Source organism: Balaenoptera musculus, chromosome 14 (genome assembly GCF_009873245.2).
Source record: "Balaenoptera musculus isolate JJ_BM4_2016_0621 chromosome 14, mBalMus1.pri.v3, whole genome shotgun sequence".
NCBI classification, from domain to species: domain Eukaryota; kingdom Metazoa; phylum Chordata; class Mammalia; order Artiodactyla; family Balaenopteridae; genus Balaenoptera; species Balaenoptera musculus.
In genome coordinates this window covers 85,875,641-85,888,651 of record NC_045798.1, presented here as the reverse complement: position 1 = coordinate 85,888,651, position 13,011 = coordinate 85,875,641, and the positions used below count along the sequence as shown (strand labels likewise).

At 47.7% G+C, this 13,011-nt stretch overlaps 1 protein-coding gene across 2 annotated transcripts in view; it reads left to right on the top strand.

Annotated features, from left to right (window-relative positions):
- The window catches only part of FBXO15 (F-box protein 15), a 53,574-nt gene that overhangs the window by 10,462 nt on the left and 30,101 nt on the right, over positions 1 to 13,011 (top strand). Inside the window, exons 1-3 of one of the 2 annotated variants that reach the window (XM_036823077.1) lie at positions 248 to 368; positions 7,450 to 7,560; positions 12,223 to 12,327. In XM_036823077.1, coding sequence (XP_036678972.1) covers positions 289 to 368; positions 7,450 to 7,560; positions 12,223 to 12,327 — 296 coding nt within the window. In that variant the 5' untranslated portion in view covers positions 248 to 288. Of the gene's footprint in view, positions 1 to 247; positions 369 to 7,449; positions 7,561 to 12,222; positions 12,328 to 13,011 lie in introns of those variants that run through there. The other variant, XM_036823078.1, reaches the window with a different exon arrangement.

The window sequence follows — 13,011 nt, the reverse complement described above, 5'->3', positions numbered from 1 at the left end:
CGGAGCGGCCTCTGGCCGCCAGGCGTCCTCGGCGTCAGCACGTCGGGCGTGCGTAGAAGCCGGGCCCCGGAAGTTTCCAGAACCGCCCCTGGAGCCCGTGAAAAAGCGGTTGTGTCCTCGGCCCTGCCCCGCTTCTGCGCACGCGCATGGGGGCGCGCGCTGGCGTCGGGTGGGCGTGGCCCGGGGCGGTGCTACGGCAGGAAGGAGGAGCGCGCCGAGCAGCGTAGGCGCGGGGTCTCCATGGCGACCGGACGCGGCCGGCTACTGCAGCCGCCCTGGCGCGGCCTCATGGCCCGGTTCCCGCCGCCCGGCGGCGACGGCTCGGCCCGCGGGAGAGCGGGGAAGGCAGCCGGGGGCGCGGGGTTCAGGTGACTCTCGGGGGGCGCGCGCCCGGGGAGCCCCTGCGAGGAAAGCCCTTCACTCCCCCGCCTCCCTTTCCCTTTATTTTCGTTGGTTCCGCCGTGGCGGGTCGCTCGCCGCTCCTTTAGCGCGGGAAAGGTCTGGAAGGACGGCGGGAGGAAGTCTCTAAAACTTGGAACCGTGGGGTTACCCCAAGTCGTGATACAAGTAGAGGAGCTTCCCGGGAATATTCTTTCCTCAGTTCGTTCAATTAGTGGGCCCTGCGGGGAACGGCGGCGTGCGAGGCCCGCGACCCTGAGCAGCCCTCGCGGAGAACCGCCGCGTGGACGCGCTCACCTGCGGGGGCAGTTGCGCAGCTCTGCGCTCCGCCCGCGGCTCGCTGGCAGGGTCCCCTCCAGAACGCGTTCCCAAAGTTGCTTCCTAATTCGGGGACCGGGAGTCACCTTTTGTCTTTTTTATGACTTTATAACTTAGAGAAGTAGATTCTGCTTATCAAACATTATCGGTTTTCTCTCCCACTCCCAGTTCATGAACGGAGGCCTCAACCCCTAACCAGGTAACTCTGTTAGGCAGGTTGGTCGGGGAGCTGCAACTCCGACGTCAAGGCCAGGTCTGAGTTTCTAAGCAAACCCTGGAGGGATGCCTTCTAGACAGTCACCCCTTGGTGCTCAGCCTCTAATCCTCTTCTGCAGTCTTCATGTCCAAGCGCGGGGGCGTGTGGTGGTCTTTGTTCTGGTGTCTGGAGGCTCGTGTCTCCGTTCCATTTCTCTTGGGGTACCGTGGGCCTGAAGGCTGGTCCTCTTCCACAGTGAGAGAAGGCAACTTTCAGGAGTGAGCTGGGGAAGGAGCGGGTAGTGGGAGCCGGTAGCTGCTTTCCAAAAGGAACTTCAGCTTAACTCCAAGGATAATGGCTCACTTCACAAAGCGAGTGATCCAGTTTGTCAGAAATATCCACGTGCTGTCGTGATGCCTTGTTAAATCCCTCTTTCTTTTATCGTGAGCTAGTCCCAGCTCTGCACCCATCGTCCCAGTTAGATTACCAGGTGGAGGGATAATGCTAAGGACCGTTTGCATTCTTGAGGACTGTCTTTTTCCTTGTAGGTATTCTCCATTTATAGATATAAAAAGTCAGGCATAATATGCCTTCTAGCAAACCAGATGTCTGTGTTTAAGCATAGAAAAGGATTCTGTTACTTACCAGCTCAACTAATTAAGGTATATTTTTTCCCCTGAATCTCCAGGACTATGTCTTCTGTCCATCCTGGGGTCCGCTAACCCTACTTACCCTGGTTTCAGAAGCAGGGCCCCCTCTCTTGGTATTACGGTAATAGTTGGTTCTTGAAAATAGCTGTAATGCTAGACATATCACAAGCCTCGTGACAAAATGGTGACAATGCCTGCAAAATTTCTATTATGTAGGAGAGAAAGACAGGAATTTAAAATAGGAAGCTTGAACTTTACATTAATTTGCCACTATTACTAAAAGTAGTCTTTATATATAATGCTCTTTTAGTGGAAGCGGAATGATTGTTATATGATGAATCTTTTATTACTTTGAAAGTTGAGTGAACTTTTTGTTGAAATGATGTAATTAGAATGCCTGTAATTATGTCTGGCATGGGAGTCTGCACCTCAACCTGTGATTTGGTGAGATGTAAGTTCTTTTTGGTAAAGAAAAGTCAGCTCCTAAGAATGATTATGGTCTACATAGATGGTTATTTTTAATGTCTCAGTGCAGAAGAATTAGTTTTTAACAAGGAATCACACAAAATGTGTAATATGTGTAAACCTTTTTAACACAAAATGTGGATTTGTATAAATAAATACCTTAAACTGTAAGAAATATAGCAGAAAGCGTATCAAGTTGGCTTAATTTCTACTTGGTCTAATTTCTTTGATTTATCAGATATTAAAAATCAGGCCCAGAAAGTAGGTTTTTAAAATACCAAACTTAATTCAAAGCAATCAGATAAAGTTTGTCACTTGAAAAAAGGCGGTTTTAAGCTAAATGTCATCTTACTAATTGTATCAGCTAAATGCGTACTTAACTTTGTAGACGTACAGAGCTTGTTGCCGAAATCTTGGCTTCTATACACCGGTGCTGAATAGAAATACAGAGACAGAAAGGAAAGAAATACAGAGAGGAAAGCAAAAAAAGTGGCTTTATTTCTCTGCCAGGCAAAGAGGGAACACAGGGGGCTAGTGCCTCCGAAAGCTGTGACCCCCTTGCAGAGGGTAGTGAGAAGTTTTATAGTAATGGTTTAAAGAGGGCGTGATCAGCTCGTGGACATTGTTCTGATTGGTTGGTGGTGAGGTAAGTGGGAGTCGGCATCATCAACCTGGTTCCAACTGGTCTGGTGTCTCCGCGGGTGCTTGTGGGCAGCATGCCTTCGTTAATGGTTAACTTCTCCCACCTGGAGGACGTTTTAGCATCTGCAGAACAGCTCAAAGATGTGTGTATCCATTGATGGGGCACCAGGACCTTGCCCCAAGGCTGAACTATTGTTTTTCTTGACTTTTTCTCCCTTGTCTTGTATCCCCTCCCTTCCCTAATTAACAACTGTTTGAATCTGCCCGTTGGAACTCAGGGAAGGTCATGGAGGCTGGGTGAAGGCTATTTCCTATAATCAAAGAAATGGGGGGCACAGAAAGGCTTTGTGTCCAGGAGCCCCACAGGGCCCTGCTTGGGATCAAGCTCCATGAGCACACGCATGGAACTTACTGATTGTTAATTGTGTGGCCCTTAAAAATGTGCAGTTAGTTTATTTTATGGAGAAATGGAGATGTGCTTTCAATGGTACCAAAATCCAAACTGATAAGATGTAGAGTAACTATAGTAACACGGTGGAAGGAGCTCTGGAGGACAGTCAGGAGGGGAGGGTCCTGGGGCTCTTGACCTCTAGCTTGGGACCTTGAAGAAGTCACTGTTGGCTGCCTCGTTAGAGACTTAGTCTTCTGCTCTGGAAATGAGGGACTCAGGAGATCTATTTTAATTATGGAAAAGCAAAACAGCAACAAGTAGGCTGTACTTTTCAAACAGATAGGAGCCAGTGGGCAGGGGGCACCTTCCTGAGGTGGAAAATTAATGTAACAGCTTTGGGGGAAAATGTTAAATAACTGGTGAGTCATATAATACATTTTTATGATAAGACAAACACTGATGTTATCCAGTAGAATGCAATATTTGCATTAATTTTTAGTATTAAATAAGAGACTTCAAAGAAGTTTTATGCTTTCTGCAGGCTGTGCTCCAAGATTTCGGGGGGCCTGCTACCCAGAATGCTGTGGAGGCCTTTGAAAACCACGGCTCCAGCCTAAAGGATGGTGCTGTGAAACTGTGCTCCCAAGCCTTCTTGTGTGTGGGCTCTCAGTTTTAAAGCAACAAAAACCCCACAATTCATTACATTTTCAGTATATTAAGAAACATTAGAAAGTACATGGTGTTCTGTCCCTTCAATCTTCCAGCCCCCATTTAAAAACTACCACCTGTAATTCCATAATCTTGTGAATCAGATGTATTACCGGTTAATACCTTGTTATCTTTCCTCAAAGATCGCTTTTCTTTGTATGTATGTGTTTACATTTTCCCTTAAGAGAGAAATACAAAAATAAGATTATGTAGTATACACTGATATAACCTTTTTCAGTTGATATTATTAATTTAGCAGATATTTATTGAATGCCTTCTGCATGCTGGGCATGTTGTGGGTGCCGAGGAATCAGCGGGGAACAAAACTCGTGCAAAAGACCTGCCAGCATGGTGCTTACACCCCAATGACAGCAAACAAGGTAGACAAGCAAAATGTGTGGTGTCAGATGGCGGTAGGTGCTGGGGGGCATCGTGTGTGTGTGTGTGTGTGTGTGTGCGTGCGTGTGTGTGCACGCGCGCACGATATGGATTGGAGTTTTTAGAGAGCGTGGCTAGAAGATCTCAGGAAGACAGTGACATTTGAATGGCGGCCTGTATCCAGGAGGTGAGGGAACTGGCCGTGCAGACATCTGGGAGATGCCACGAACTTGTTTTTGTGCAAACACTTCCACCTGTATTGAAACTGTCCCTTTTTATTGGCTGAACGTGGCTCACTTTACGGAGGTCGTGGGGTTTAACCGATGTCTATGATGTTTCTAGTACTTTTCCCAGTGCAGACAGCTTTGAGATGGACATTCCTGAGTGAAGTCTTTGGGCTCATTTTTTTGCCTTGGGTTATATTTCTAGACGTGAGATTCTTGGCTTAAAAAAACATGTGCCTTTTAAGGACTTGGCTCTCCATAGTGTCTCCACCAATTTGTGGTCCCATCAGTGAAGGAGAATGCCTGTTTGTCTGCCGCAGAGCTGCCCTTGTCCTTATCATTTATTTGGTCTTTGCCAACTTGCTAGATTGAAACTGATCGATACTGATTTGCTTTTCTTCAGTTCCCTTGGAAAGGTTTAGGGTAATAGTTTTGATTTTTTTTTTTGCATCTTTTGATTGAGGAAATACATAATGGCAAAAAGCTGTTATCAATTTACTAATGCTTCTAGACAAATTTATATTTGATCAACCACAGCAGTGTTCATTTAAGTTAAAAAATAGTGTATCAGGGAGAGTCATTCCTCAGTCTTCATCAGTGTGTGTCTAGACTCTTAGACTTCTCGGCACGACACTTCACACTTGAAGGGGTCTAAGGGTCACCACCTGGGAACTCTGGGTAGATATTGTTATTATTTGATGGAGGGGTAAAAGAAATTCCTTTTATTTAAAGCTTAAGTGTCAGAAACCTTTGTCTCCTGCAGGTATTTTCGTTGAATCTGTAACACAGGTCATATAGAGTTTGCAGGATTAGTTAACCACTTAAAATAAGGAATGCTTTTAACTCATTTTAAAATACTTAAAAAAACTGTGTATCATGTTGGATAGTGCCCCCATCTCCCCCCGCAAAGTCATGTCCACCCAGAACCTCAGGATGTGACTTTATTTGGAAATAGGGTCTCTGCAGATGTAATTAGTTAAGATGAGGTCCTGCTGGATTAGGGTGGGTCCTAAATTGAATGTGACTGCTGTTCTATAGGAAGACACCCAGACACACACGCACAGAGGGAAGACGGCCTTGTAAGGAGGGAGCAGAGATTGGAGTTAGTTAGCTTAGCTGCCACGAGCTAAGAAACACCGAGGATTGTCAGCAGCCGTCGGAAGCTGGAAGAGGCAAGGAAGGATTCTGTCCTATAGTCTTGGGGGGGAGCATGGCCCTCCCAGCACCTTGATTTTGGGCACTTGGCCCCTAGGTCTGTGAGACAATAAGCCACCTAGTTTAAGGTACTTTGTTAAGGCAGCCCTAGGAAATCAGTGCAATTAGGAAATTGTATTTTACCTCTGATTACTGTTAGAGCCAGGTCAATGGACTTAAAGCTTTCCTACTGTGGAAGTCTTTGCTGAAACAACAGAAGTATAAAATTACAGCGCAGGTGGAATTCTCTGGTCAAAGGGGGAGAGGGCATTGCAAAGCTCTCCAAATTAGCATTTCTCCCTGCCCTTCCCCTACTGCTCTGCATTTGGCTAGGAAGTCAGATAAGATGAAGAGCACCTTGAGTGCCTTTTGCTGAAGCTGGGATGGAGAGGCGTGGGTAGCAGCAGGATCTGGAATGGTTTACTGTATTCACCCTCTCCTGGGTTGAGGTGCCAGCGTGCAGAGGATATCTCATGTTTATTGAGGGCTTACTGTGTGCCAGCCATTATGCTTGTTTCTGAAGAGAAAAATCTGTTACGGGAAGAGAGGCTCATTTTCTGGCTGCTCAGAGTCACCTGGGGAATCGCCAGGCGACTTGAGCGCTTGCTGACGCGTACGTCCTGGCGTGTCCACCCCCGTGGCAGGCACCGGGCTACTCTGAATCCATGGGTGATACACTCCCCGTGCCTCCTAAGAGCAGGTTATGCTCGGGGTCGAGGGCCACCCTCTGTTCAGATCTGCCCGTGTGGATTTCGTTCTTCCACTTCCAGAGAGACTGTTGCCCTTACTTCCAAGTTCTTAGGCCCCCCTCCTTTTGCCCCCAATCATTGCCCATATCCTTTTTGAGTGATAGTCTAAATATATCCAGGAAGTCATCTTGGTGGGAAAAATGGGGCGGGGGAGTGGTTAAACCCTTGGTGAACAAAGGACATCCTCAGAGCCGTAGCGCTGGTGAACTAAGCATACAGAATTCGCGCACTCTAGATTTTAGTCATTTCTGAAATAGCATGCTGGCCGGGAGGTGGGTCAGTTATTGGTGTGTGTATTGGGGAGGGGGTAAAGAGGCAGCTTCCAGATCTTCCCAAGAGAAGTCGTGTGTCCACCAGGAGCGCTCTCTGTGGACTGCTGCCTAGAAGTGGGAAACTGAGCTTGGTCACTTTCTGGGCATTTCAGATCCCTGCCCAGCTGCTATTGAGTACTGCTGGTCTTGAGGACTGATTTTAATAAAAATTTGTTTTAGGAGCTTCTGAAAAGGACTAGCTGCATAAAATGTTAGATCTCATTAAGTCTTAAAAGCCATTGACTGTAAGATTCACTATTATTTTACGTTTATTATTTACCACTAAAATAAAAAGAATGCCAATTAAAACGTGTTCCATTGAATGTGAGATGCAGAAGGTAAGCGAGTTTGAGGATGAGCGTTTGGTCCTCCTGTGGCTGTGACTGTCAGAGCTGGAACCAGCCGTTATTCCTCAAAGATCGGCAAACTCAGAGACTGTGGTGGCAGCTCTGGTTCACAAATTTACATTTTTTTACTCTATGGATGTTATCTTTATTAGGCTTCTGTTGTGTTATTGGCACTGGACAGCGGATGCATTTTATCTTTTCCCTTTTTATTTCCATTCAGTACACTTTATAGCAGCTCCTTGACATGCTGACAGCCTGTAATAAAAACACGTCAGTCAGAGTAAGTCCAGTTTTCAGGCTTGCTCAGGACTCTGAATGTCTCACCATCCTCCCTCCTCCCCTCCCTCCCTCCCTCCCTCCCTTGCTGTAGATGAAGTTTCATAGTGAGTGGTCTTTGGAGTTTATGAATCCTGTGTGTTTTGTAGAGGGGAACGGACATGCGCCTTTGTAATTTGTATTTTCCATGTTTGTTTTCAGATCCGGGCGAGGTGTCAGGCTGGTCGCGGGCTGTGCTGCTCTGAGTCACTGTGGCCGCCTGGATGAGCTCTGCGGGGAATCCTGCACCGGCTGCACTGTGTCTCTGGACGGGTAAGGAGCAGAGGTGCTCTGCCGCTCTGCGGGGCTGGATATACCGGGTTGCTCTTTTGAGCTCTCTAAGAATAGCACTGTGTCGGAAGAATGCACAACACGGAGAGTATGATTATGAGTCATCAGCCTGTCATTATTAGACTAGTTTCATGAAGCTGAACTTCTAAAAGTGACAAGTAAATTTAATTGTCCTTTTTAAAAAAGGTTCTTCAGAATTATTCACTTCCCATTTGATAAAGACCCTTGAAAAAGGAGAAAGAAGATGAAAGTGTGTTCTTCTGAAAGCTTACGAGATCTCTGACTTTTTTAGCTTTCAGGATTTGGGGAGCCCCTTTTGCTACGGCAGGTTCTGTACTGTGACCCTCAGCAGCAAGATCTGTAGAAACTTTTTAAAAAAATTTATTATTTGAGATTGGTGCTGAAATGCTTGTGGATTCGTACTGTACTAATGTTTCTGGAGCACCAGCTGTATGCTCAGTGTCGTGAGGAGTCCTGGAAGCTTGGCGCTGCTGTAGCGTCTTACAGTGGGGGGCGGGGGGTGCACCTGGTCTGCACATTTCCAACGTAAATTGCCCGACTTCAAGTTTTGGGCTTTTAACACCATGTCATAACTAGCTCAGGTAACAGTGTACATACTTTCACTGTGATTTTGAAAAGAAAGAAAAAGACAAAAAAGAAAGATGTACTTAAGGACACTGATTGAAACGTTGCGTACTCTGGGAATAGACTCCGTCGTAGGATAACCTGAGAGGAGAAGCAGGGCAAATACGCCTCCAGCTCATCCCTCCAACCCGTATCCGAGGACCGTCTCTGTACCAGGTGCTGCGCTTGCGGGAGGATGCAGGTGGCGCGCCGCTCACACGTGTCCTCACGAGGCTTACGGTCTTGTGGGGGGGACACGGGTTAAAGCAAGGAATGGGTTATACACTGGGGTACGTACCATCAAGAAAACAGGTGGGCTCCGCAGTCCAGATCAGGGGCCAGGGTGGTCAGGGAAGACTTGCTGAGGAGCTCACATCGAAGCTGAGAACTGAGAACAGGTGAAAGCGCTTGCAGAAGAGCACCCAGAGGGGAAGCCAGGTGGGCAGAGAGGGGCCTGGACCTGCTGCAGGAGCAGGGGCGGTGGGCAAGGGGGAGGGGCCCGGGGCCGTGGGCAGGAGTCTGGACCTTATTCACAGTGTGGGATTTTTTTTTTTTAATAAATTTATTCTTTTATTCATTTCATTTTTGGCTGCGTTGGGTCTTCGTTGCTGTGCCTGGGCTTGCTCTAGTTGCGACGAGCAGGGGCTACTCTTTGTTGAGGTGCACGGGCTTCTCATTGCGGTGGCTTCTCTTGTTGCAGAGCACGGGCTCTAGGCACGTGGGCTCAGTAGTTGTGGCGCTCGGGCTCAGTAGTTGCGGCTCGAGGGCTCTAGGGCACAGGCTCAGTAGTCATGGCTCATGGGCTTAGTTGCTCCATGGCATGTGGGATCCGGGATCTTCCCAGACCAGGGCTCGATCCCGTGTCCCCTGCACTGGCAGGTGGATTCTTAACCACTGCGCCACCAGGGAAGTCCACGATGTGGGATTTTAAGCACGGAGGTGTGATGCCATTTGATTTCTCACGTTACCTTGTTTACTTGTTTACCTGTCTCCCTTGTCTAGGAGGAGGGGAGATGGAGAGACACTGACCAAGTTGAGGTACATCTGGGGCATAAGTGACATGACTCGTTTATGAACCAGACGTGAGGCGGGAATCCTAGACTGTTGGCTTGAGCGGTGTGTCCGTGTGTCCGTGGAGGTGCTGCCTGTGGGGTTGGAAAGTGCTGGGGGTGGGAGGCAGAGTGACAGCCGGGCGCTGGACGCAGGCAGTGAGGATGCCGGTGGCGCCGGGGAGAGTGTGGAGGCGGCAGTGGAGGGGCCTCAGGACTGAGCTCAGAGGGCCCAGGACGTTTCGAACCACCGGGGAGCAGGAAAGACCAGCGAGGTCCCAGAAAGGGAGGGGGGGTGGCGTGTGACCCGGGAGAGGAGCTGGCTGCGAGAACAGGGGTGGCTGGTTCAGCGCGGCTGGGCGCGGGGCCGCGGGGCCGCGGTGGGAGGCCGCCTGGCAGGGCAGCGTCTGCAGCTGCTCCAGGCCAGTGGCGGGCCATGGGCTGGACTTCATTTCGCGTGTAGTGTTTGCGTATTTCACACCAAATGTAGAAAGCCAAAAGGAAGTGGGAGGCAAGGTAGTGGAGGCTGCAGGTGTGGACAGAAGCTTGGCAGTGAGAGGAGATGGGGGACGAGGAGAGCACTGTCTCAGGGTGCAGGGTCTTCGGAGGCTGATGTGGCTGATGGGGAAGAGCAGCGGCCGGAGGGGAGGCAGGGCTGGAAGGGCTGGGTCCCTGGACACACACGGGCCTGGGCACCTGAGCGTGGGTCCGCATGCGGCTCTGCAGGGCTTGGGCTTTCTCTGTGGGAACAGAGAGCAAGAACAGCGTGAGTGGGGATTGCAGAGGCTCCTCTGTGTGGACCGTGAATTCCCACACACTGTGAACGAGCGCACACAGGTTAAATTTTCTCGGGGAGGTTTTCCTGGACTGTCCTGCCCCTCACCTTCCTCTGTCCCTTTCTCTCCCCCGTCCCCTGCCCTAGCCGGTGTGATGTGAAGTAACTAGAATCCAACAGAAGGTAACGCAGGATGGGTGTGAACTTGGATTGCACCAGCTTTGAGGAAACCTTATGAACAATGGTTGAGAACATCTTTGATCTCGACTGTTTTAACATGAAATGGAGGTTTTCTTCGTCTGCCGGAAGTACCTAGACAGGACCCTCCCATCCCTTATTGTGTTAGTCTGGTGGACGGGAGAGTAAAGGCTGTCTAATGCCCATCTTGAATGGGATTTTAGTCCAATTAAATAATTCTTACAGTTGCTGGATACCTTTCTGAGATGTTTTCTTGAAGCCCAATTCTGTGTTTTAGAAAAAACTTAAACTGATTTAAAAAATAATAACTGAATTTTTGTGAAATCAAAATATAAAAACTATATGCGCTGGATAATTTAAATGGTCACGAAATGTGTTTTCTTGCACCTTTGCTATCTCTAGCATTAGAGACCTTTTCTCACGAAAAGCATCTAATTTACTGACTCTGAATATACAGAATTTCATTGGAGGGTAGGGATTTAACTAATATCTAAGCATGGCTACATGTTTAAGCTTTCAGAAAGCCTCTGCTTAAATATCTCAGAAAGTTTCGAGCAGGGGTGGCACTTGCACAGTAACACGTTGTATCAAGTATGTCTTGTTTTAATCGTCTTTTCTTCCAGGATCCACTTCATTCTGTCTCAGTATTATCAGAATTTTAGGACTGACTGTTTCCCTATGAAACGTTTGTTAACCTGGTTTTCATCATAATTAAAAAATTTAAAACAGTTAAAATCACAGGTGGAGAGAAGGGGCAAACTGTTTTAAATTGGTCAATGGAAAAAAAATAAATAAATAAACTGGTTGAAGGGTTTTACACTCCCTATCCTGTATCCCTAGACACGCCCTCCCCCCCCAACCCGCCACCAAGTATAATCTCCTGTAGCTGCTTTTTCATTTTTCCTTTCGCCTGAGGTTCAAAAGTGCCCATTCCTGACTTCCTAACACCAGTCATGCTTTCTAGGCATTTCAGATTCTTACAGTGTTTTGTAAAATTCTAAGATCATAGAAATAGATGGGAGATTAAGGATGCATCTCAACATCGTATTTATTTAGGCAGATGAATGAAATGAAAAGGACACTTCAGAGAACTTTCTGGGGCCTGGCGTCTCCTTGAAGCCCCAGAGGAAGCATCACAGGCGTGAAGTCTTGCGCGAGGAGGGTGCAGGGGCGTCGCCTGGGCTGGGGGAGAACAAGTTGACATATCCTATTCCGCTCGTATGTTTTGGAAGCGGGGGTGGTTGTGTTTTTCTCATTAATCCGGCAGACCTCGTTTCACTGTGCTTCACTTGATCGTGCTCTGCAGATACTGCGTTTTTTACCAGCTGGTTTGTGGCCTCCCTGTGTCAGCATGTCTGTCAGCGCCGGTTCCTGAGAGCATGTGCTCACCTCTTGTCTCTGTGTCACATTTTGGTAATTCTCACAATATTTCCAACTTTTTTTATTATCACTATATTACGGCAATCTGTGATCAGTGATGTTTGATGTTATTGCTATGATTCACTGAAAGCTCAGATGATGGTTAGCATTTTTTAGCAATAAAGTATTTTTCTAATTAAAGTATGTACATTGTTTTCTTAGGCATAATGCTGTGCACACTTAATAGACTACAGTGTGGTGTAAGCATAACTTTTATATGCATCAGGAAATCAAAAAATTCCTGTGACTCGCTCTATTCTGGTGGGTCTAGAACCAAACCCACCTGCAGTAATATCTGAGGTCTGCCTATAGCCAAGAGTGCATCCTCTGTCTTTCATTTCCATTTTCAGTGTGAAAACCTGATTAAAAATACCAAGGAAATTAGCTATTTGTACCTTTGGGTCTCTGCATTGGTTTAAGTCATGAGAATTGTAATAAGCAGAGCGTATCAATCGAGAAATGATTGAAGATGAGGGTGCAGTGTGCCTCTTGTACAGGAAGCGTGTGTTTGTTGCCTTCCATTTGGAGATGCATGGCCAGTTGTTTTCTGGATGTTTCTCTGATTCCTCCCTCTCTCAGTTTGCCTTCAGAAATCCTGCTGAAGATCTTGTCCTACTTGGATGCGGTGGCCCTGCTGTGCGCCGGATGTGTGAACAGGCGCTTTTATCACCTGGCCAATGACAAGTAAGGAGAAAACCAAACCTCTCTGTCGTGTTTGATGGTGTTTTGATGGAAGTCGTGAAAACTAGTAGGAGCTTTTTAACCATTTTTTAGAATTTAAAAGAATTTCAAGAGTAGTTTTATACATGAGTAGGAATATGTCTAATGTGTGATATTTTCAAAGGTCTGCATTTCTCTGCATCTCTTTGCGTGAACTGAAAAAGATGAAGCTTGTTGCTGGTGTAACTGTTGGAGAAAGTGGCTTTTGGTCTGCTGTCCGGGGAGGCTTGCTGTCCCCGAGGCAGGCAGACTTACCCACACAGTCTGCAGCGGCACTGTGGAGCCTGCCCCTGACTAACCCCAGCCCGGGCCTTGCAGAGCAGACCCTAAGGAAAGACAAGGCAGGGGCTCCCTTAGGTGTGTGTGGGGAGAACCGAAACTTGCCAGCCGTGGAACTTGCTTGGTGGGGAAGCGTAAAGCGGGCGGAATAGGAGAGAACATGCGCTCAGGGAGCCTTTGCCCTGGAAGCAGGAGGCCAGTGGGGCGCCCCTGGGCTAGCGGAGATCTATGAAAAGAGGGATGAAACCCCTTCTTTTGTTTTGTCGCTTTGATCTTTGTCTGCAGCTCAGAAGTTTATCTTGGGGGCGAGACAGTGGAATCCTGCAAACTTCTGGTGAGGTTTGTGGTGTCTTGGCTTTGAGGTCCCTC